The 24319-nt window shown below is 55.3% G+C and overlaps 1 protein-coding gene across 2 annotated transcripts in view; it reads right to left on the bottom strand.

Moving 5' to 3' along the window:
- CAMK2A (calcium/calmodulin dependent protein kinase II alpha) overlaps positions 1-24319 on the bottom strand; it is a 34538-nt gene continuing 10219 nt past the window's right edge. The window contains exons 4-19 of one of the 2 annotated variants that reach the window (XM_063168839.1): positions 21930-21984; positions 21630-21695; positions 20110-20182; positions 19664-19766; positions 19118-19201; positions 18422-18516; positions 17953-18075; positions 17132-17215; positions 15784-15826; positions 14033-14073; positions 9214-9246; positions 8082-8130; positions 6720-6795; positions 5800-5894; positions 5220-5457; positions 1-4833 (exon numbers count right to left, since the gene is read on the bottom strand). In XM_063168839.1, the coding sequence (XP_063024909.1) occupies positions 5225-5457; positions 5800-5894; positions 6720-6795; positions 8082-8130; positions 9214-9246; positions 14033-14073; positions 15784-15826; positions 17132-17215; positions 17953-18075; positions 18422-18516; positions 19118-19201; positions 19664-19766; positions 20110-20182; positions 21630-21695; positions 21930-21984 (1253 nt within the window). In that variant the 3' untranslated portion in view covers positions 1-4833; positions 5220-5224. The remainder of the gene's footprint in view (positions 4834-5219; positions 5458-5799; positions 5895-6719; positions 6796-8081; positions 8131-9213; positions 9247-14032; positions 14074-15783; positions 15827-17131; positions 17216-17952; positions 18076-18421; positions 18517-19117; positions 19202-19663; positions 19767-20109; positions 20183-21629; positions 21696-21929; positions 21985-24319) is intronic. The other variant, XM_063168840.1, reaches the window with a different exon arrangement.

Consider the following 24319-nt stretch of genomic DNA (forward strand, 5'->3'; position numbering starts at 1 on the left):
TGTTCACAGCCGCAGGTTCAGAAAAGACAAAGGAAAAGGAAACAAAATCAATCCTCCCCCACACCCCCCCACCCTGCCCCGAGTTCCCACTGAATCCAACACGGTCACACTGCTCAACAGTTCGAGTGCACTTACAAAAAGAGAAGAGAAAGGCTTCAGCTGCAACCGTACGGACAAACAGACACGAGGGGACAGGCAGCTACCCCTCCCCGGGGCTTGATTTTTGTTATGTGACAAAGCTCGGTATACTCTGAATTATAATATATTTTTTGCAATCATCTTAAATAAATATTTCCATAGAGATTTCCTGTAAGTATATATATATTTTTTATATATATATAATATATAAGAGAGATAGATCTCATTTTCTTTCCTTAAACCACTGTTAACATATTTTCCCTGCTTGTCCAAAAAATGTTACAAAAGCCCTAAAATTGTGCAACAATTAGAAAAAAGGGACAACAATCCAAAGAAGGAAGGAGCCACTCGATACAGTCCCCTCCACTGCTCCCTCTCTCCCACTCCCTGTTGATGACCTGCAGGAGGGAAGGAGATTCAGATCAAGCTGGTGGCAGAGTGGCCACCAGCCCCTGCTCTGGTGTCCCCACAGCCTGCTCACACCTGGGTTTCCCTGTCTGACACGGATGGGACCTGCACCTTGGGACACGGGCAAGGCTGAGGTCTCCTGGCTGGAGGATCTGTGCAGCATCAAGAGCGTGGGGTACACCACAACCCATCCTGTGGTGGGGAAGAAGGGTCAGTCTGTCTCCTGGGGTGATCAGAGGATGTGATCTCCTGCTGGCAGACACTCTTGGTCCATGGGGCTGTGTGGCTGCCCCTCACACACAGCACTGCAATCCCACCACAGGCTGCAGAGCTCACCGGGAGCTCCAGGTGGGAGGAGATGACTGCTGCCTGCTCCAGCTTCCGGAGATCCATGGGGCATCCATGGGAGGAGAGGCAGGTTGTGGGTCAGACAAGGATTTAGTGCCTGGCAGAAGGGGCATTTCATGCGGGTTTGAGGGGAAAGACAACTCTCCCAGCAGTGCCTGGCTGGGGTGAGGAGGAGGGTGCCTGCTCCTCCAGCAAAGAGCAGAGGCCTCTTTGTCTTCCAGAGGGGCTGCATCAGCAAGATGTGAGAAATGATGATGTTGCCAGTGGATCCTGGCAGGCAGGAAGGGAAAACAGGCAGCTCCCAAACCCACCTGTGGAGCTGGGAGCTCGACACCTCTACAGCAAGTGCCTCCAGTTAGACATCCCCTGTGGTCTGGGAGAGGAGGAAGAGAGGATGAGTTTGGAGGACTTCCGAGTTTGGTTTGACCCAGGCACCTGGAGACCAGAGGAGAGGAGTTCTGTCTGTGCCAGGAAATGAAATGTGCCATAGCCTGATCTCCAGCCTTGAGGCCAATGGGACGGGAGGTCCATGGTGGTAAACTCCATCCCAGCAAGGTGTCCCTGTCCATGCTGCTTATTAGGAACATCCCTGGACGTTGTCATTCCCAGAACCGTGGTGGGGTTGTTGGGGCAATGCCCATTTGCATGTGTCAGGGACAGTGTCAACAGCTTAAAAGTAGAGATATAACAGCAGCATCCCTGGCTCTTCCAGCCAAAGAAGGATGGTGGAAACTTATTTATATAGCTTTCCTGCAAGTTTAGGAGAAATCAGCAAATGGGAAGGAAGACAGAAATAGATGCTTTCCATGGATACTGAAAGAAAAGGTGGAGGTCCATGAGTGCTTGCTGAGATGCTCTGGAGATACAGGAACCCACTCTGGAGAAGCAGGGCAAGGTGGGGCAGAGACACCAGGCAGGACAGACCCCTAAAGTGCAGGTGCTTAATGCTGCCAGCAAGGGCATGTTGGGAAGTTGGGTCTTCCTTGGTCAGGCTGCAGCTTGCCTGGAAGACTAGAATGAGTTTAAACTTCAGACTCTGCTTCCCTTGCAAAGGAGTGTTGCAAGGACATCCAGCTGCTTCCTGAGGAGATAATCTTAGGGAAATATCAAGGAGGAGAAACTCCCTCCAAAAAGACACCTCAAAGCCTTCCTGGGAGCCAAGATGCTTCTCCCTAGAAGTGACTGTGGGTTCTCAGTGAAAGAAGCTTGTATCTACCCCAGCATCTCATCTGTTATTCCCAGGGAATCCCACCAGACCCCCAGTCCTTTCTCAGTAGCAGCTGCTGGAGCAGCTTGACCCTCACAGCCCACCCAATGTCCACAGCTATCAGCAGCTTCAAAACCAGGCTGTGATGGCATCTGCCCTTCAGCCCCCATGCAGAGCCCTGATATGATGTCCTCCATCATCATCCACCTTATACCAATTCCCAAAAATCCTCTTGACACCTGGAGAGCTTGGACATCAGAAGGTGGATGACACTGACCCACGGCTGGCTTCAGAGCCAGCTCTGGAGAGGGAGAGAGAGAACTGTGAAAGAGCTGAGTCCTTCCTTTAAAAATTAAAAAAAAAAACTTCAGCACTACATGACTACAGGAAGAAAAACAGATCTGTAAAAACACCCAAACTCTACCTTAAAAGTTAATCCTTTCCCTGCATGGATTTCCCTGCTCTGGGGAACTCTTGCAAGCCTATGGTGCACAAAGGCATGGGGAACCCCATGGGCACCCATGGATCAGCTCTGTGATTTGCCCCCAAAAAGGCATCTCCTACAAACATCACCAGCAGCCATCACACTGCTGGCACAGAGGAACACACCAAAACACTTCTCAGGGCCTGTCCGTGCCCCAGCAGTTTAGATTTCTTCCCCTCCATCCAGTGGGAAAACATTTTTGCAGTCTGCAAGGACGCAGCTGCGTTTGGCATGGTGGCTGTCCCTGCCTCAACAGAGAGCAAAGCATTCAAAACCACAGAAAAGGCAAAATACACACTCAGAATTTACATGGAGGAATAATTTCCTCTATTTTTTTCCTTTTTTTTTCCTTTTTCCTATTTTTTTTTAGATCCAAAACAAGCAGTTTTTGTTCGTTTCTTTGTTTTTCAACACACGCACCGTCTAGAAAGTTAAACACCATGCAGACAAAGAGAGTGGAGCTAGAAAGTACCCCGGGGCAGCAGTGCTGCAGGAGCCTCACACCAGTGAGTGAAGAGGCTCCAATCAGGAAAAAGAGAATGTGAAATGGAAGAATTGCCAGAAGAACACCCACCCTCAGACCTCTACCTGATGGCAAAGAGGCGAGACCAACGTTCCCCTTCTCGGCCATGTTTTCTGTCCTGAAAGCCACATGTTGGTGGCACTCCCAAAGCCACCACTGTGGTTTGCCCTGCAGGAAGACCCATGGGGTGCAGGAAGGTGCCACGGTGATGTGGGTGCCCCTGGAGATGAGGGCTCCTGGAGATGGGGGCCCCTGAAGATGGGGGCCCCTGGAGAAGGGGGCTCCTGGAGATGGGTGCCTTTGCCACCCAACGCTGCAGGACAGAATGGGACAAGCCACCACGGTGTGAGAGGAGGGGGCTGGCAGCTGTGGGACCCCTGGCAGGAGCATCGTGGCAGAACAACCCCACTTCAAATGTAAACGCACTGAAAAAACAGCAACCCCCGAAAATCCCCCCTCCCGCCCCACTTAAACAGTTGAATGTTTCTAGTTATTACATAAAGATCCATTTCAGCAAATACTCAAAATCAAGTTACGAAATACACGGTAGGTTGGTTTGTTTTCCCTATAAAAAGGCATGCGCTCAAAGGAGAAGACAGCGAAAGGCTCGTTTGTTGTCGTTGAAGCACAATCAGATTCTGCAGTTTGTCACCAAAGCTTGCATTCCTTGTTGTCGCTGGAAGGAGTCACGGGGGCCATGGAGGTTGGTGCCCCGAGCCAGCAGCCAGCTCGGCTGCCCCCATCCCATCCTGGGAGCTGGGAGCAAGGGAACGCCAGTGCTGTGTGTGGGGAGCAGGGGTGGGTGCTGGGGTAAAGGATCCAGGCTGGGTGGTGGGTGAGGAGGAGGCTGCAGGGGCAATGCTGCCGCCCAGACATGGATGGGAGAGCCCCAGCTCCCGTCTGTGCTGATGGGAAGCAGTTGTCATTCTCCTCCTCTCTTCTCCCAGCATCGCCAGTCTCTGCTCCAAAGGGAGAAGGGAGGAAGAAGGGAGAGCATCCTTCTTGGCACATCAGTTGCCCTGGAACCAGGGTGCAAACCTACTTGCTCTCCTGGGAAGGAGCCAGCCTATGCTGGGAAGAGAAAATGAACAGATAGTCTTTACTCACCCATCCAAACACGGCCCTCCTTGCACAGGTACGCATGAAAAATGGACTTGGCAAATGGATTGAGTTGCAGTTCCCTGGACGAGGCTGCTGGGAAGCAGGAACTCGGGTTGGGAGCAGGCAGGAGTCATGGCAGCAGACAGGGACCTTGATAGCAGCAAAGCAAAATCCACCAGCACACAGGGAGGATGCAGCAGAGAGCGGCTCAAAACTGCCCCCCTTTCCTCGGAGGGCTTCCAGCAGGGGTGGGGATGGAGGTGGATGATGAGCCTGAGCCCAGTTCAGGAGATGTGCTGAGTGAGGAGGCCACCAACGCTGTGCAGTCGATGAGGGGGGCCTGTACACAGCCAGATGCTTGGGTTTGAGTTGATGGTTTCTCTTGTTCTGGTTCATGCAGAGGAGGGGGCCCAGTGCCATGACCCTGGCAGGGTGGGGGTTGATGGATGCTTGTGCTGCACTGGCGGGGCTGTCGTGTGTGTGCGGTGAGAAGCGAGGGGTTATTCCAGCGGGAACCAAGCAGCAGAGCCAACAGCCAAAGTCCCGTAGGTGAACATGTCGGAGGGGGTCTCCCCTTGGTAGTCAGTCAGTGACAAACCCAGCACGGGCAGGGCCACACTTCAGCTGCAAAACACAAACCGGGAAGAGTCGGAATTCGCTTTGACCACCCCTTTGGCAGAGCACCCCTCTCCCTATTGCCATCCCACAGCAATCAGCCATCTCCCCACCACAGATCCTCAGGAGAGGATCCCATCTCCTGTGAGCTGCAGTGTGCCCACCTTATCCCTCGTGCCCTGCCCCTGGATGCTCAGAGGGATTACTGAGGACGTGCCAGATCTGTGGAAGTGAACAATCTGCCATTTGCCATCCCGGCGGTGGCAGATGCATCCCTCTCCCCATTGCTATCCCACAGCAATCAGCCATCTCCCCACAGCACAGGATCCTACCTCCTGTGAGCCACAGCAGCCTACCCCCAGCCCTCCCCATCCCTCGTGCCCCTGGATGCTCACAGGGATTACTGCGGTAGGACCGAGGGCGCGCCGGATCTGTGGAAATGCACAATCTGCCATTTGCCATCCCGGCGGTGCCAGATGCGGGTCTCCTCGGACTGGGCAGTGCGGGGGATCCCTCCAGAGTCCACATACTGCGTGATGCGGATGTAGGCGATGCAGGCAGACTCGTCCCCCATCAGGTGGATGTGAGGGTTCAGGATCGTCGTGTGCACGGGTTTGCTGTTCCGGGACCACACTGGAGAGGGGACAAGCACAAGTGGATTCAGGCAGGGGAAGGAGTTTGGGTGGCTCTTGCTCAGGGTGGCAGCAATGTTGGAAGGGGAGACACTTGTGTTAAGCTCCCTGCTTGATGGGGCTGAGTAAATGCTGTACAGGTGGATTCAGGGTGGGTCCATCTAGAAAACAGCTAACCTAACAACTTCTACAGATACCTGGCCCCAGGTGACCTAACACCTCCTGCTGGGATCTTCCAGATCAGCCAGAGATGCTCCCACAGCAACCTTAGCCCTATTCCCTCCCTCTTGACAGGCACCTGGGAGGTGGGAGGGGTCCCTCACAAAGCAAGTGAGCTGCTTACGGTTTTCAAAGTAGAATCGGTGGAAATCCAGGCCTTCCACAAGGTTGCCCAGAGCCTCAGGCTCAAAAGCAGTCATTCCAGGGTCACACATCTTCCTGGGGAGCCAGGAAAGGGAGAGAAAAGGGAGAGGTTATCTCACCACTTCTGGCATGAGAGCCTCAGGAACTCAAATGCCTCCTGCTCAGGATGGCTCCCTCAGCCTGAGGCTGAGGAGTATCTGCACCAATGAGTAATTATAGCAAAAATCTGACCTCAACCCTGCATTCTACCCAACACACCTCCCCTCCTGCCCACTAACTGTAGCCAAGGCCCCACCAAAGCAGGGTGCCCTCTCCATCAGTCACGCTATGCAATTAAACCTCCTCAAACATTGTCATCATCTTTACAAAAAAGGAAGACATCAGGGAAAAAGCTCATATTATCTGCTCTGTGTCCAAATATCCCTGCTGCGATCCTCTGAGGCAGGGATGACAACCTGCACTCAGTCAGACATCACTAATTACATCAGCCTTGGACACAGAAGAGGTGTACTCTGAACAGCATCAGCTCAGCAAGCAGAAATCATCTACACTTCAGAGCAGCCTGTAGCAATCTGGATATAATGGATTCCATGGATACAAACACTTCTTTCGCCATAAGTCATGTTTACAATTATTCCTCTTTCTGCAAACCAAAAATTTGGCTCATGTGTGACAGTGAGACCAGAGAACTGTGGCCAGCTGAGCATAAGAGCAGCATCAGGCTCAGAAACTGATGTCTCCTTCTTCTCTTGGATGGTGTCCACTCTTTCCCACCACATCAACCTTGTCACCCTGCCCTGGGCAGCAGTAAAATCTCCTGGGCAGCACTGTAAGAGTGTGAGACCCTGGCCTGGGAAGCTGAGCCCTCACCCAGCCCAAACCCACACTGGGCACACTCACGTGTAGGACTCAAAGTCGCCATTGCTTATTGCTTCAATCAGCTGCTCTGTGACTTTAATGATCTCTTGCTTCCGTACTGTTGGTTTAAAGAGAAAAGGGAAATAAAAGGATAAAACAAACCAGAAGTAGGCACTGGTATTACCATATCGGTGAGAGATCTTTATCTCATCAGAAACAGACCACAGGACTTTGGAAAAGGTACAGGGAAAAAGCAGGAGAGCAACTGGGAGAGAGAGGTGGAGAAGGGCTCTTCATCTCCAGATTTTCAAAGCCAGGGCAAAACTGAAAATGCCTGTAATTTCCTAAAGACCCAAAAGGTTAATCACCAATTGGGAAGCTACCCTTAGCCCAAAAGTTGGGACAGGTTGGTCTTGGCTGAAAAACCTTGCCAAGCTGGGACCCTCTACACCATGAAGTCACAGCAGAGGTCAGCTAGGGCAAGTTGGACCAAGGATGCTCTCACCTTCTTTTTGAAATGGGAGGAGACAGTTTCAGAAGGGAGGAGAATGGGTGAGTGACATGTGCAGCCACCCCAGGAGATACAAGAAGGGACCCTGCAAAGGGCACAGAACTGTGCAGCCTCTGCCAGAGATTCCAGGCTCTGCTGGTTCATCTGGGAAGGGATGGGGTCCAAAAGTGGCTTTGGGGCTCCCAGGGATGCAGGAGGAACTGTCAGAGGTAACCCTGGGCTTATTAACAAAGCTCTGCTTCAAATGCAAATTGTCATCGTGCTTGACTTTTTTTCCCTTTGCATTGTGACTCATGAAAGGAGAGGGAGCGTGTTCCTAGGAGCTGTTCACAAAGGCGAGGGAATCCCATCACTTCCTGAGCACCACCTGCCTCCACAGCCAGGCCCAAGGAGCCCCTCTCCAGGAGGACAAGTTGTCCCATGAGCTCTCATGTCAGGCCAAAGTCCATTTTGTTTTGTGCCGAGATCACTTCATCGAGAGACTTTACAAATTAACACGGATAAATTATTCCCTGGGTTATTCTTAGAAAGCTGCCTCTGGCAGGCAGGCAGGCAGGCAGGCAGCAGACAGGGATTTCCCCTGGAGGCTTTTCCCAAAGGGAAGTTTATTTTAAAAGAGCAGCCAGGCTGCTATCCCTGCAGATTTCTGCCATTTGCACACCTGCTTTCAGGGGACATCCCTGTTCATGGGAGCACCTCGCTCCTCACCAGCAGTGCCCCAGCTGCTCGTGTCAGCAACCCAGCAGTGAGGAGTTAAAGCAACTTCTGACAGGCCCTGAGGCAGCTTCATAGTGGTGGGTTTTGCTGTGGCAAATTTCTCATGAGGGGTGGCCAGACCCATGGGCACCTGTCCAAAACAACCTGCCCACCTTCCCACTCGCCCTCACTGGTACCTTTGGTGTCTTCATCCTCAATGGTGGTGTTGGTGCTCTCCGACGATTCCTGAGCAAAGAACAGAAAGGAGACATGGCGTGGTGAGGAAAGCCTTCCCCCCGTGACAGATGTGCTCCTGTGTTCGACAGCCCCCCGAGTCTGACCCCACAGCTCAACTGTGCCAACAGACAGAAACCAAGGAAACGCCAGCAGGTCCAACCTGTCCTCAAGCACAGCTCTAGGGCAGCACTGGCAGAGCCCTCCCTGACCTCCACTCCTTGTGGCCAAGGGCACAAGAGGTGGGCTGTGGAGGGTCTCGTAGGAACGGCGCTGCCTTTCCTACGGACACCTGTGGGGACAGAGATGGGGGCAGGTCCAGGGGCCATGTGGAGGGTTCCTAGGAGCGTTGCCGGAGGGGCAGGGAGAGGGGCTGTGCAGGGGTGGAAGACACCATGTTGACTGTACAATAAAGAGAGAGATGTACAAATTAACAGCGAGAAGGAGCTGGGATGAGAAAGAGGGGACTGTGCAGGAGTGAGAGAGACCACACTGACCGCAGAGTAGGGAGAGAAATGTACAATAAAACAGTGCTTCCAAGACCCACATGGACCACTGAAGGCTGAGACACAGCTCTTTCAAGAAACAGCTGAGCACTACACAGATTTGGGGGGAGAGGGGTACTGACCCCCCGTCTCTCTCCGGGAGCCTCATCAAGGCAACTCTGCTAGCGGAGCTAGAGCAATGGCTCTGCTAGCTCTTCCCAGCAGAGCCTTGCTTGTGTATTACCCAGAAGACCCCGATGTAGGTTGGCAAGGTGTCCCATGACCATACAGTCCCCGCAGAGGCATGGAAGGTGTTTCTCCAAGGCTCCTTGGACCGATGCAGCCTGCAGACCTGAGTCAGGAGAACTGGGAGAAACGGCATGAGAACCCATCAGCAAGAACCAGGGCTGGCTTCCCACCAGCTGGTGGCCAGCGAGGGCCTGCACCAACCCTGTTAATGGGGTTTGTGGGTGATACGGCTTTGAGGATGTTCCCTCCAACCCCGCTGTCCCTTCTTCCCTACCCCGAGGTAACTTCCAAAAGCGGGGGAAGCTGGAACATGTGGAGAGGCCCAGCAATATCGGCATTTAGGAAGACGAAGGACACTCACCATTAACTGAACGCTGGAACTGGACTTTCTTTTCTGGAAAAACAAGGAGAAGAGATGGAACAGGAAGAGACACAGAGTGAGAAAGGCTGAGAGCAGCACACGAAAGGCAGCAGCTCCTGAGCCACCCTTCTTGGTCCTCATGGGCAAATGAAAGGCGCAGAGGGACTCGTTGCTCCTGTGGGGACGTGCCGCTGGCTGCAGTGTTGGTGGTGACTTGCCAGCTCCCTCCCCACATTCCTGCCAGCACTTTTCTCTCCTGACCTGCCACAATCTCTGAGGTTACTCGTCCCAAGGACCTGGCTAGTCCAAAAGGGAATCCCCTAGGAGTCACTGACCACTCTGGTGGCCTGTGGCCAGGCCAGCAAGCTCACAGGAACAGAAGCAGTGTGCTGAAAAGCTAAGGCAGCTTCACCACAGCCCTGTGCCCAGTGTGAATGCTCTACTGACTTCTCTGGATCTGCTCTGGGTGCATCTGCTGATGGCACTGACTGCTGTGGAGACACTGCTTTAGCTTTGAAACTAGACCAGTCCTAAGCTGGCTGGTTTAAGGCCAGAAAGGCGTTAAGGCCTCAAGGCAGGCTCACAGTGTGGGAATCAGTCCTGAGCACAGCTCCAGTGCTTTAAATCAGGACTCCAAAGAGAAGACCTGCACACTTATCTCCATCCTTGACCACTACCACTAGGTCTTAAGGTTTTTGAGTTGGATGACACTCTTCTGCTTGCAATCCCAAACTACTTCTGGACTCTCCTTCCTTACTGTGCTCTGCTCCCCATCTCCATCTTTAATTTAGCTGGGAGACAGGAGGGCATGCCTGCTGACCTCATAGCCCTTCTGCACCTCTGGCTCCCAGGGAATGAAGCCCAGTGTGCGTCAGGGAATACCAACGTGCAGAAATCAGAATCTGCAGTGCCAAATAACAAAGTGCTGTACCAGCATATTTAACAAGGCACCAGCTGTGCCTGCCCTGCAGAGGGAAAAGCAGCACACACTGTGCAAATCTCTTGGAAAAGCCCATAGAGCGACCCATTAGGGAGCGTGGGTGGGCTACAACATAAAAACTGATGATATCCATTCTCCCTCATTGCTCCTTCCACATCCTAACTGACTCCCACCAGCATCCTCAGTGAGTTTCCCCCTCAGAGAATTGCTGCTCTCCCCTTCCTTGCTAGGTCATAGAATCATGGAATCACAGAGTGGTTTGGATTGGAAGGGACCTTAAAGATCTCTCCAGTTCCCAGTAGACCAGGTTGCTCAGAGCCCCATCTAACCTGGCCTTGAACACTTCCAGCGATGGAGCACCCACACTTCTCTGAACAATTTGTTCCAGTGCCTCAATACTCTCACAATAAATAATTTCTTCCTTATATCCAATCTAAACCTGCCCTTTATCTGTGTGAAGCCATTCCCCTTGTTCTGGAACTCCATGCCCTTGTCCAAAGTCCCTCTCCAGCACTCTTGTAACCCCTTTAGGCACTGGGCCATCTCTCATCCTTCCTTCACCAAAAAAAAAGATGTCCTAAAGGGCAGAGAGAGCTGTGGTATTTTGTCAGGAACCTCATGGAGAAAGGGAGCCACTGGAGCTGGGCTGTTGCAGGAAGGACTGACAGCTTCTGCTACCCAAGGACATGAGACGGGGCAGCAAACTGCAGAGATTTCAGACGCAACAGAATGCAACATAAAGCAGTGACTGCACCGAGTCTGGACATACAGTGACAGGATGGGACACGGGGCAGTGAGCTCTCAGCCCAGGACGGGACAGGATGTGACACGCGGCAGGGATTCCATCGGTTTACAATGGGACAAATGTGACACTACACAGGGCAGTGAGAGTATCATAGCTGCTGGCACCAGAGGGCCTCCCCCAGATCCCAGAGCAGGGTTCCAGGGGGAATTCTGGTCCCAGGAATGCTTTTAGTAGGTGAGGAATTTCCTCAGGAGGGTGAGTTTTGAGCCCTCTGAGCCTGGGCTGGCTCCGTGCTGGTGTTGGAGGGCTGTGCAGACAGGCCAGAGGGCAGCTGCAGCTGCCTGCTGCCCACCAGCCCAGCTTGGGGCAGGAGAGGCAGGGCTGGCTGCCTGGGGTCTGCCTGCTCCTGTGGGGATGGGCAGGAGAGGCAGGGCTGGCTGCCTGGGGTCTGCCTGCTCTCATGAAGATGGGCAGTCCAGCACCTTACACCAAGTGGGGACACCACTCTCCGGACAGTACCCACACCACGTAGCCCTGCTCTGAGCAGGCAGGACCATTCCCTTCCCACCATGCCAGCCACTCAAGGCAGGCTTCCAGGTTTCTACCTTGCTTTTCCAGCCAGTTAAAGAAATTAACACTGCTCAGCAGTGTCCTGACATTTGCTGGTTGCCCAGTGGGCCATTATAGCTTCACCCACAACACCCAACGTCTCTGTGAATGAGTTATGCTGCAGTTCCCCCAGGCTGAGCATGGAAATGAGAGGTGGGGATGGTTATGCTGAAGGTGGACAATGCAAGGAAGCTGTTGGGAGTGTTGTCTCTACCTTGTCTTCTCCTCCTGCACCTTCCTGGCCATCTAGCCAAGCTGTCTCCCATTACTTGTTGAAAAGAGGGCAATAAAAAAGCAAATTCATTCTAGAGTTTGTCCACATTCTTCAGATGAGTGCTGGTGGGTAGGCTGCACTTGGAATGAAGCCTCATCATCTGCTCACTTCTGGCCAGCAAGGGCTGAGGGCTGGGGATGCAAACCAGCCTCTCTGATCCTGCTCTGAAACCAGACTCTCCTCACTGAGTTTCAGTGAAGAGCCAGAAGGTTGTTCACCCAAACAAGCTATTTTGCTGCAATAGGAAGTGCTTCTTTTCCCAGGATAATGTCTGCCCTCAAAGCTCCTTTGAAGTCCAACAGTGAGCATCATTAGCAAGATGGGCTGGCAAATAGTTGTCTATCACAACATAAAAATTCAAAACTGTGCCTTTTTGCTGGAAAATTAGATTCAGGACTGTGCCTGATGAAGCCTCTTCATTCAGCAATCTCTCCTTTAATAGGTTAAAAATGCATCTTCTGTTTGGTCTCACCTGTGCTCCAGCAAGGAGCTTATACCAAGTCAGCTCCACCTGTGGTGCCACATCTTAGGTGACTCTCAGAAGCAACCAGGACCTCAGAGCAGCTGAGGACAGGCCAGCAGTGGCTGCCACAGGGGGTGTTGTGACTACCCTGGGATCTGCCAGCCCCAGCCCTATTAATTCTGTCCTGGGAGTGTCCTGATATCCTGACAGCCCAAAGTAATGTCCTCTCAGAGCCATCCAGGCCATCAGCCTCATGCTGCAGAACAACACTGCATGGCCAGAATGGCCTCTCATGAAGCTGAGCCCAGGTTGAAGGGTTGTGCATGGTCTCAGTCCTTGCAAGCTTCTCCTGTCCCAGATGCTGGGTCTGGGAAGGGTGAGAGAAACACACACCATCCCTAGACTGTCCAGCTTCACCAACCATCCCTACTGAGGAAGGAAGAAGCTGGCTGAGGGCTCTGCTCTTCCAAACCCTGCACCTGTCACAGTCCAACAGTGGGGTCCCTGCAAAAGGGCAGGAGAAGGTTCTGTAGGTTTTCCCAGCAAAGGGACCCTATGGAGGAGGAAGAGCAGCCACACTGCAGTCGAGCTCCCAAAGCTCTGCCTGATGGAGGATGTCACCACGATGGAGGATGTCACCACACCAGCTCTCCTTGCTGAGTGATCCATTGCATTTATGAAGGGAACAGGTAAGGAGAGAAGGAACCTCACATGGACCATTCCTTCCTGCAGGAGGAGTTTAACAGAGCTCAATAACCACTGCTATCCACCACACCTCCACGTCACCAGAAACAGCAGAATTCTGCTGCCTCCTGGAGCCACCTTGTCCTGGAGCAGTGCTGCACCCCACTTCGGAGGGGGCTGATGAACCTGCAAGCTCTGCAGCCCAAGAAACAAGATCCACCAAGCACCTGCTTGCTTTTAGAGCATCACCAAGCCATTTACTCTGTCGAAGCACCACCACGTTTGTTTGCTGTCTGCACTGGGCACAGGGGACAAGCAGCACTGCCAAGGTAGTTAAAAGCACCCCCGTGTCACCCAGCAGCACACCAGCCCTTGGCACAGGATGGGGCAGGAACTGGGACCCGCCTCACCAGCTGCCGCTGGACCCCCGTGCTGAGCCAGCAGGAGATGAGGGCACCCATCCCGCCAGAGAGCTGCTGTCGGAGCCATGGTCCGGGGCTGCAAAGCCGCCTCCTGCTGTCCCCTGTCCTGCTCCAGCCTCTGCCTCTCCCCCTCCCTGGGGGCAGCGAGGGACACGAGGATGCTGCCGGCACTGAAACAGCAGCGAGGTCCCGCAGCGCTCCCTCCATCCAGCACCAGCCCTCGCCCCTGCGCCGCCAAGCCCCCTGTGCACTGCCTGCGCTGGCAGCAGCCCGGGGACACACCGGGGACACACCGGGGACACACCGGGACAGCCGAGCCAGCAGCTGCCCTTTAAAGCGCGGGGTGCAGCAGGGACTGCCGAGCGCAGAGTACGGGCACAGCACGGAGCCCCCAGGGGCAGCGGGGCACGGGAACGCTCACCGCCGGCACGGCCCGGCACGGCACGGCACGGCACGGCACGGCACGGCACAGGGACACCGGCACAGGGACCCCCGGCACGGCACGGCACAGGGACCCCCGGCACAGGGACCCCCGGCACGGCACGGCACAGGGACCCCCGGCACAGGGACCCCCGGCACGGCACGGCACAGGGACACCGGCACAGGGACCCCGGCACAGGGACCCCCGGCACCGCCCGGCAGCACCGGGGCAAGCAGCACAGGGCACCGGGGCTCAGCTTACCTTCACGCCGTCATTCTTCTTGTTGCCACCACTTTTGCCTCCTGGAGAGAGGAGGAAGGAGATTAGCAGAGCCAGGCAGGGCACCAGGACCAGGAGGGCGAGGATCAGCAGCATGGTGCCGGGTGCCAGGGCGGCGGGAGCCCCCGGCCCGGCTGCTGGGGTTCGTCTTCTCTCCAGCAATCACCGCCGCACCCGTGGCGGCTCAGGGGCGACCTTGCCAGCGCTGTCCTGTCCTACCGCAGCTCTTGGCCCGGGGCATGACCCGATCCTAACGTCACGCCAAGTGCCCGGGGCGGCCGGAGGGGCTGGCAGGGCTGCCCGGCAGAGGCGGGCTCTGCCCGGGCCGTGCTGTTGACCCGGCGTGGTGCAGTGTGGAGGAATGGGCTGCCCGCCTGCCGCCCTCTAATTTTAGCCCCATGCTGCCGGGATCATGTGCTGCCGGCCCGCCGGCCCGACAGCTGCAAGCCCGCATTTTGACAAGGATGAGAAGCAGGCGCCTTGCCCTGTGCCCACCCTCCGCTGCCGACACTGCCCCCGGCCGCACAGGCACTGCCCCGGAGCCCAGCGCAGGGTGGCACCGCCGGAGCCCAGCGCCTGTCGCCCACCAGGAGGGACTGCTGAGCCCCTGGGCCGCGCGTGGGACGGGCAGCACCAGGAGAGATGCTTTGAACTTCCTTCCTCTCGGGGCTTCCTGCCCGCCTCTCCCGGCGTGGGGCTGACATCGGATCCCCCCAGCTGCCCGCCACAAGTGCTAAATGTGTCTGCGCGATCCCCCCACGACAAATGCAGACACCAGCCCTGGCCACGGCCCTCTGCCCTGGCACCCCTGCCCACCTCCTACACCTGGCACTCGGGGAGCCTCGGCGAAGCACCCTGACACACCCAGCGAACCCCAAAGAGCTGCACCCTGACACACCCAGCTAAGCCCAAAGAGCTGCCACCAGCCAGCTGAGCAGCGTGCAGGGCTTGGCTGGTGTGTGGCAGCCCTGCAGCACCACCGCAGGGCCATCCCCAGCGCTGGGCAGGGCAGGAGGTGACAGCGGTGGCTGAGCCCTCCAGTGACACGGTTCCATCTGGTTCCATGCGTGGGGAATGGCCTGTGACATCCCATGTGCAGTGAGGTGTCCCCAGAGGAACAGCTCTCTGGGAGGGCTCTGGAGCAGAGGGATTCTGGCTGCACTGAGACCTCTCCAGTGCACAGGCCGGGCTGCCACGTTGGTGCTGTCACCATGGCAGAACCAGGGATGTAGGGACGCAGGAGGAGAGTGGGGAATCCTGCAGGATTAGATCCACCTGCCTGGGGAGAGACCTGTGAGATCCTGCTGCCATCTGCCTGTGATGGTGCCAGGGGCCTTTCCCTGCTCCCCATGCAGAGGATGCTCTCCCTGAGCCACAAACATCTCCAGGAGGACACAAAACCAAACCAGCTGCTTGAACTCTGCTGCCCCCAGCACCCCCATCCCCATCCCTGCACAAACCAGCTGGTTGGGTGCATACAAACCCCAAAACCCTAAAGCACTGTGGATCACTGAGCCTCAACCCCACACTTTTTCTCTTGCATCCCAAGCCAGCAGCCAGCCTGGAGGTGCCAGGTGACCTCTCCTGGAGGAGCACCCAAAGCCACACATCCCCAGAGGCACGAGGCTGCAACCTCAGCCTCCCTGTGACACATGAGGCAAAGCCAGCTCTCCAGAAACCCTACAGATTTGCCCTGGGGAGACAAAGGGATGAGTCCCAGAGACAGCACCTACCGGAGAAGTTCCTGGTGGCCAGCATGGTGGTGAGGATGGCTCCCTGGAAGACAAGGAAGGCAGAAGGAAAGGGTGTGCTGACCCCGGGGCCCTGCACCCTGCTGCTCCCCCCATCCCTGGGGGAGGAAAGCCCTGCTCAGCACCTGTCCCCAGCCACAGGAAGGAAGGAACTGGCCCACGGATTGATATTCTCCTCCTGCCATCAAAAGCAGCTCTCAATACCTGACTCCATACCCCAGCACCATGGCTGGCATTGGGTTGCATTCTCTAAAACTGCCTTCTCTCTGAGATTAAAGGGATATTAAATATCTGCAAATTTTCATTCCCATACTGCCCTGTCCTAGATGAAGCACGACCCCACTGACTGGGGCCAGCAGCTGGCCACAAGGGGACCCACTGGGAGTGGGACTGGATTTAATTGTGATTAAAGCTGTGCCAGCTCAGAGCAGCAGGGCAGGGATTGCTCATGGGAGCCACGCAAAGATCACCACCACAAAACAACATTTGTAAAAATCCTTCCCCTTTTCCAGCTGAGTCTACTAACTAGTTGCTAAGTGTATAATGAGATTACTTTGGACTAATTGCTTACAGTAATGGATTACTATTTTGAAGAGTATGCCTGAACAAATTTGATTACTTGTCTAGCTGAAAAGTAATAATAGTTTATAGCCAGTTTCTTTGCCTGATAATCTTGTCAGTGGTCTGCAGCTGCACTGCTCTGTGTCACGCTGTGTTCAGGCCTGGAGCACTGATGGCTCAGGCTGTGGCACAGAGCAGCCTCACCCTGCTCTGCAGGCAGCACTGTGATTTCCAGAGCCCATTCCCAGTGCCCTGCTGCCAGCTGAGGCTGAGCAGCACCCGGGAGATGGGTGCCTCAGGGAGGTGCACAAGCTGGAGATGGTGATTTCAGAGGGGTCCAGGCTCTGGTGCATGGCAGCATCTGAGAAGGGAAAGGCTGTGGGGCTGCTGGGGGGGGTGAGCTTTTTGTCTGTCTGTGGATCACTTTATTCTTGGCTGCAAAGTGCCTTGGCCATCAGGCAAAAGGTCTAAGGCCTCTCAGGCCCATGTCCAGCCCCAAAAAGATGCTACCTGGACACTGGCTCCAGTGGAAAAGTCCTCACCCAGTGTCCAATGTGACTCAGTGCTTTCCTTCACCATGGCTTTCTTTGAGCAGTTGGGAACTCCAGCCAGATGAAGCTGTCACCCCACTCAGTCTCCTTCCCCTTCTTCACAATGGGGGTCCCCAAATGCCCATCGCCCCCACAGACACCACCCTGTCATTTCCCACCAGGGAACAAGCCCACCAATGATCTGACTGTGCATTTAGCAGCAACTTGGACAGAGTTACCTTCAGCTTCCTGCGGGCATTGAACTTCTTCAGACAGTCCACAGTCTCCTGCCTGTGCATGCATGAGGCCACGGTGGCACGGTGCTGGGGGGAGAGAGAGCTGTCTCAGAGCAGTTCCGGGGGGAAGGGGCCCCCCAGCCTGGCTCTCACATGCTCACACACGTGTATGACCTCCCATGGCCGAGGCACGGGCCAGTGCTGCCTGCAGCAGCAGCAGCAGATAAAAGTTTAATGGGCAGTGGGAGATGGAAGCTTTGGAGTCAGCAAGATCTGCTCTGGTGGTGGGGGTGTGTGGAGAACTGACTGCCCCCTGAGTTAAGCCCTTGGCTGACCAGCCATGTTTAGCAATGTGCTCAGGGTTTGCATGTGTGTGGTTCAGCCCACAGACTCCTCCTGCCTTTAGGATCTGATTCAGAGTGAGAACCAGCAGCTGAAACTGCGGGATGCAGTGAAGGGTGCAGGGATTGCTGGAGTGGATGGATGGATAAACATGAGCCTACTCCCATCGCCTCTGAAGAAAGACCCCCCTCCAGCACAGTGTGGCACTGAGAAATTAGTCAGTTCCCACCAGGGCAGGGAGCCTGTGTGTCCCTCCCACCACCAGGTCCCCCAGGAACATGCTGTTTGCACTCACAAGCTTTTATCTGCTGTAAAACCTCAAGGAAAATGCTGCTATGAGAGCACTGAGAGGAACCCTGCCAGGAAACCATCCTCTCAGGATGGAGAAGAGAGCTGGCAGCATGTTTGATAACAAGTGATCCCCAGTGAGATGTTCCCCACCTGTGAATCCCCTGATCTCTCTTCCTTGGGCCCCAGCTCACCGATATCCAGGGGTGCTTCAGGGCCTCGGCGGCCGTGATGCGCTTGGAGGGGTTTATGGTCAACATCTTGTTGATGAGATCTTTTGCTTCAGGAGTGACCGTGTCCCATTCAGGGGAGGGGAACTGCCAAAGCAAAGGGACGAGGGTGAGACATGGCAGAGCCCCTCTGCACTTGGGACAGGTTGGAGAAATGGTGCCACTGGAAAGAGCTGCCAGGTGGAAAACCGAAAAGCAGGAGTGGAAGAAGGAAGTTGGAAGGCTCAGGCTCTCCCACAAAGCCCTGAAATGTGCCAATGTGTGCACTGGGCATGGCAACAAGGCCAACATTCTGTGACCAGGACAGAGGAAAGTGCTTGTTCCCATCTCTCAGAATTTGTCTTGGTTGCTCTTCTAGAGCAGCAGGCTGCGAGGCAGGGACAGCAGGAGAGAGAGGAGACTGTGAAAGGGGCAGCAAGACAAACCCACTCACATCGTAAGCCCCAGCCTTGATCTGCTGGTAGAGTCGGTGTTGGTCTTCATCCCAAAAGGGTGGGTACCCAACCAGCAGGATGTAGAGGATGACACCTGCCCAGGAGAGGAGATGGGATCAGTGGGAAAGAATTCATTGCTGGCAGCAGGGGCACACACACAGCCTGGGGATTGACCAAGCTCAAGCAGAAAAACAGAAATTAGGGAAGCATGAAGATTTGCTCACTGTTTAAAGATCAAAAGGCTTGGTTGGTGGGTCCAGTTCAGCACCTGGGGAGGTTCAGGGCTCTGGCAGCCACCATGCAGAGCCCAAAGTGGGCGCCCTGGCAGGGGTGGGTGATGCCTCCTCCCCATTGTGGATGGAAAAGGGCTCCCCTGTGGCTGCAACTGCAGGGAGGCACTGCCTGACTGCACCAGCACCACAGGGAAAAGAGGCAGTGTCTCGCCTGACTGGGAGCTTTGGGTACATAATTCCCAGTAAGGCACCCACAGGGGGTGATGCTTCAGAGAAGGGTCCCACTGGATTGTGAGAGAGTGTGTTGCCCAGGGTGATGTGCCATCTCCTGGGTAAAACATCCACCCTGACTGCGCTGAGGTGTGACTGGAAACTGCAGCTTGGGACACGCTGGATGAGCAGCCTGCCTCATCCCATCCCATCCCGCCCAGCCCAGTGCAGCCCGGCCCCGGTGTGACTCACCACAAGCCCACAGATCCACGGCTTTGCCATAGGGATCCTTCCGGAGCACCTCGGGGGACAGATATCCCGGGGTGCCGGCGAAACCTGGCACAGACGGCACAGTCAGCACACACAGCCCGTCACTGCCGCCGCCAGGCCCAGCCCCGCGCCCCGGCTCACCAGCAGGGCCTGCTCCCGGCCAGGCACAGAGAGCCCCTGCGCTGGCACATCCGACCCCCGGGACAGAAACCTCTGTCACTCCCGAGGCCACAGCAAACTGTGTTTTTCTGCCACTGCCAAACCCCAGATGGTGCCCAAGGCTGGAGTGCTCTGCTGTGCACTTCCAGCACTTTCCCCCCTCTGGTCTGGCCCTGTTGCCAGCTTGTCCATCTCACCAGGACACCTCGGTGACTCACAGAGTCCCCGTGGAGCTGTTTGCTGCACATCAGCCTGCTCACCCACAGTGCTTCCTGGGCTGGTGCTGCTGGGGCTCTCCCATAACCCCGGGCTGGGGGTCCTGGAGCCCCCCTGAACCACCATGCCCCACCTCAGGCCAGTCCCACTCACCAAACCATGCTTGCTGGTCGCCCTCCACCTCGATGGCGAGGCCAAAGTCAGCCAGCTTGACAGCAGCCCCCTTCAGCTTGGATGCCAAGAGCAGGTTCTCGGGCTGCAGAAGGAGATGGGGGTTGGGGAGGAGTGAAAACCCCTCAGGGCTCTGCTGTTGGCAGGGGGAGCTTCCCAGCAGAGCACAGAGGAACCTCTGGATGTGCTCCCCAACTGCTTTGTCCTGCTTCTTGTCCTGGTGTCCCTGGATCCCAGACTCCCTACCCCATCTCCCTTGTGTCATTTCACTCCGGAGTGGTCTGTGCTCTGTGGGTTTCCCGCAGCCCTGCACGCGTTCCTCCCTGCTGTTTCAGCACCCTGGAGCACTCTGGGCGTTGTTCCACAGTGCTCTGCATCACAGATGGGGTCCCCTGTCCTCCCACAGGCACTCTGCCTGCAGCTCCTACCTTCAGATCCCGGTGAACCACCCCCATCTGGTGGCAGTGCAGGACGGCCTCCAGGATCTGCTGGATGCAGTGGCTGTGGGAGAGAGGAGAAAGCTCACACGAGTGCCTGGTGGGGCAGAGTTCTGTCAGACACTTCTATTCTGCTGCATTTCACCCTCTCCCCATCAGCAGCCCTGCAGCCCAGCTCAGCATCCCCCTCCACTGACACCCACACACCTGTGGGGAGCAGTTCTGACCCAGCAGGAAGCTAACAGAGCTATTGTGCACCAAATAATGGTGAGCAGGAGCTTAGGGGACACAGCTGAGCCCGTGGGGATCCCACAGGAGCAGCACTGGAGGCGGGGAGCTGGAGACCAACAGTGGAACCACAACACCAGCAAAGATTTGGTCTCCAAACCCAGGCAGAGCAGATGTGCTCTGTGCAACCTTTGCCCCAGCCCCATTTCCCTGCTTTCCTCTAATGCAGGTGGCTCTGCTGTGCCTGCTTGCTTTATATCTAGTTCATTACATTCCAGCTCTGCTGTGTGCGTGAGACAGGAAGGGAAAAAGACAGAGGCACTGATCACTTCTGCTCCAAAACAGCTTATGTGCAAGGCAGAAGGTCTTTATTTACATGTATTTTATTTTATTTGTATGACACTAATAAGTGGATGGGCTCTAAGTGGATTCAGTGCAGGCAGCCCATTAAATGAGATTGTTTTCTGCCTAGAAATAAAGGATATTTCCGTGCAGAGAGGCAGTGTAGAGTTTACCACCCCCTTGGACGTACATACAGGCTATGCTTAGTAAAGCCAAGAGGCACAGTGATGTCTGGAGACTGGGGAGGGCCAGATCACGTCCCCTCGAAAGAGTGAGACCAATACTGTTCCCTGGATGAGCTGCAGGGACCAAAGGGGTGGCTGAAATGGCTCTGCAGCAGGTACCTGGAAAGTGCCAGTGAGAGTGTGGGAGGGAGCAGAGCTCCAGCACAGCCTGTCTTGACTGCTCCTCCTCAGTGCTTTCAAGTGGCAAATGCCAGAGGAACACTTGCAGAGGGCTGGAATGCAGCTCCAGGGGGAAGGAGTGACATCTGCAGGGTGTCTGTGCTATCGTGGCCCTGGCTGGCCACCAGCCTGGTGTTGGGTTTCCTCCCTGCCAGCCTGGGGAGCCCTGGTGTCCCCAGAGCAGGGAGCCCCCAGCACCCTGTTCAATTACAGAGAGGTCAGATGTTGGTTACCCCAGCATCCTGGGGATGAGGATGCTGTGGGCAATGGCTGGGAGCCACAGGAGCCAAAGTGGAGACCAGTGCTATGGCAGCACATGCACCTCCTGGCACAGGAGCTGGGTGAGCTGAAAAGAGCATTTTGGGTGGTTTTAGGGGTTTTTTTTGCACCACAGTTCCAGACTATGAGTATGTGTTGCAGAGTGTAAAACACCTCCCAGTACAGAACGAGCTGGTGCTGCAGAAAGCCCTCCCTGGGAGGGAGCAGCTCGTGGGAGAAGGGGACACCTCCTCCTGTCCCCTCCCCAGCCTGGCTCACCTGGCATCTGCTTCGCTGTAGTACTCCCTGGCCACAATGTCCTCAAAGAGCTCCCCGCCGGTGACCCTGCAGGAGGACAGGGCTGCATTGACTGACAGCACAGCACACCCAGCCCTGGCAATCCCCCAAAAACGGCACTGCACATGCGTGGGGGGTGCAGCACAGGGACCTGCCCTCTGCCCGGCCTGGGGGACCCGAGTTTGGGTCAAAGCCAGCCTGGGGAAGGGCTCAGGTGAGGGGGAGCTCAGGTCACCCCGGGGGCAGCACGGAGCTGCTGTGGGTAGGGGATGCATTACTCACAGGTCAAATATCAGGTAGTGGTGGCCCTCTTCAGAGATGCTGTCGTGGAGCCTCACTGCAGCAGAAACAGAAGGGTTATGGGGTACACCTGGCTCCCACCCCACTCCCTGGGAATGCCTCTGCTCCCCTTTGGGCACAAGCAGGAGCTGGGGAAGGGCACAGCAGGGCTATTTCTCTTGCTATTGCCACTGGCTGGGTGGGGGTCCCTGCTCACCACGGGACCCCAGCCTTGGCCCCAGCCTGAGGCAGTCATGCAGGCTCAAAGATCACATCCAAACTGGGAATGCCCCGGGGCTGTGCCTGGCCAGAGGTCCAGGCAGCTGCTGGGCTATCTTGGGCACTGGGAAGGCTGGGTGTCCCCAGTCCTGTCAGGAGAGGTGCCCAAGCAGAGGGAGAGCTCAGCAGGGAGCTGAGCTAACAACTCTGGCACTCACAGGGCTTTTTATTTTCTGCTCATGACCTTCCTTTTCTCCTTGGGAATCTCCACGGGATGAATTTCCCCATCTCCTGGCGCCCTCTCCCCTTGGGCACACCCCTTGCCAGGTGCAGCCAGGTACAAACCTGTCACCCTGCTGCATTCTGGTTATTCAGGCTCAGATCCCTGCTCACACTTAGCAGGCAGGTGTGCAGCAAGGGGACTGGCACAGAAACAGGTGGGGTGGATAAACAGACACTTCTCCAGTATCCTCTCCCCCACCTTGTATTTTGTTTGATTCCCTTAAGGCTATAAATATTCAATGTTTCCTCTCTCTCACCTGGTTTCAGCCTGATACAACTTTCAACATATTTGAGAATGTTGGGAATCAGGGAAGAAAAAAGAAACATTCAGGTGAGAGATTTTGTGGGAGTTTTTACTCCTAGCCCCTTTCACTGCATCTAAATCAGCGGAGCCCTATATGGAAACATCCTCCAGACTGAATGTGAGCCAGGGGGGATAACAACCCCAGCACTGAGCACAGACACTGCACCGTGTCACTCTTATCTGCCAGGCCAGCAAACACCACTTTGCTGCTCCTTTTCCTGTCTCCAAGCTCCATGGGCAAATCCAGAGGCAGCCAAGAGCATGGTGCCAGCAGCATCACCTCACCTGGCAGGGCACAGAGCAAATGAGGGCTGATGGATGTCACCCTGTTCTTCTAAGCCTTCCAATGTTTATATTTTTGTAATGGAGTTTCTCATGCACTTTTCATGTAAATAATGATTGTTTTGCATTCCTTTCTGGAGGAGGAGAGAATTGATGGACTGTTGGTTTGATCAGTGTGGCTGGAGAGGTGGCAATTTCATCCTCCAATCCATGGTCACTTTTGAAAGTCTATAAATATTGGAGTTTGGAAATAAACTACTCTCTTTTTACCTTGGACATTTCAGTGCGTGCATGTCGTTCATTTCATGTCCTATTGTGACAGATGGGCTGGTCAGAATCTTTTCTGCGTCTCTTGTGGACTTGGCTACTGACACAAGTTGCTCATCTCATTCCCAGTTATCCCTCCTGACTGCTGGCCTCTGCAGACATCCCCTGTGCTCTGGCATCTGTGTCTGCTCCGTTTTTCTCCAACATACAGCCCCAGCTTTTCTGCCTTCCTCTGCTGGAAGAAACACATTTCCTCCCATTTCATCTCGTCTGGGAGGGATTTGGGGGTATCATGCCTGGGATCCCACAGAAACCAAAGTATTCTCAGAGGGATTAGATGAGTTTGGTGTGGGTAGGGCCAGCAAAACCATAAGCATATGGTCCAGATACCTTCCCTGCTTGGGAAGTCCCAAAGCCTGTGGCTGCCAGGAGCCAAGAAGGTATAAGAGGGAGCAGCTGCTCTAAATATAGCCTGATCCTACAAGTATCTGTTACTGCCCATAGTCAGAGAGAGCCACACTGGCCAAACCACTGCAGCTCAGAGCTGAGAGCCAAGGCAGGAGCAGGACACAGCTTCAGGAATGAGAGTCAGGAGACAAGTACCTGCAGTTCAAACTCCAGGGCTGAGTGCAGCCAAAGTTTTCCCAATAAAGGAAGATTTCCCTGAATGGAAACAGCTCTCCCTAGTATATCACCCAGTGCTGTGGGGTCCTGGGGACCTGGGCCTGCCCCTGCACAGCTTTCCATGTGAGCTCTCCAGCAGGCATGGCACAGAGCACAGGTTGGTTCCTCCGGGAATTGCAGCACGGCATCTCATGGGAGATGGAAGGACCCTCCCTCCCTGCAGGGAGCAAGTAAGAGGACAGCAAAGCCCCTTGGCAGCTGGGGTGCTTCTCCCCAGGAAGGGCTGGACAGGGCTGTTTTGGCTCCTCCAGCAGCAGTGCCTCCTGTTCCCCAGGCCAGGCTGCTCTGCAGTGCACTGCTCGTTCCAGCTCCTGTGTGGGTACCGAGCGCCTGTGGAAGCTGCAAGCCCAAGTTT

The sequence above is a fragment of the Melospiza melodia genome, chromosome 14 (genome assembly GCF_035770615.1).
Source record: "Melospiza melodia melodia isolate bMelMel2 chromosome 14, bMelMel2.pri, whole genome shotgun sequence".
NCBI classification, from domain to species: domain Eukaryota; kingdom Metazoa; phylum Chordata; class Aves; order Passeriformes; family Passerellidae; genus Melospiza; species Melospiza melodia.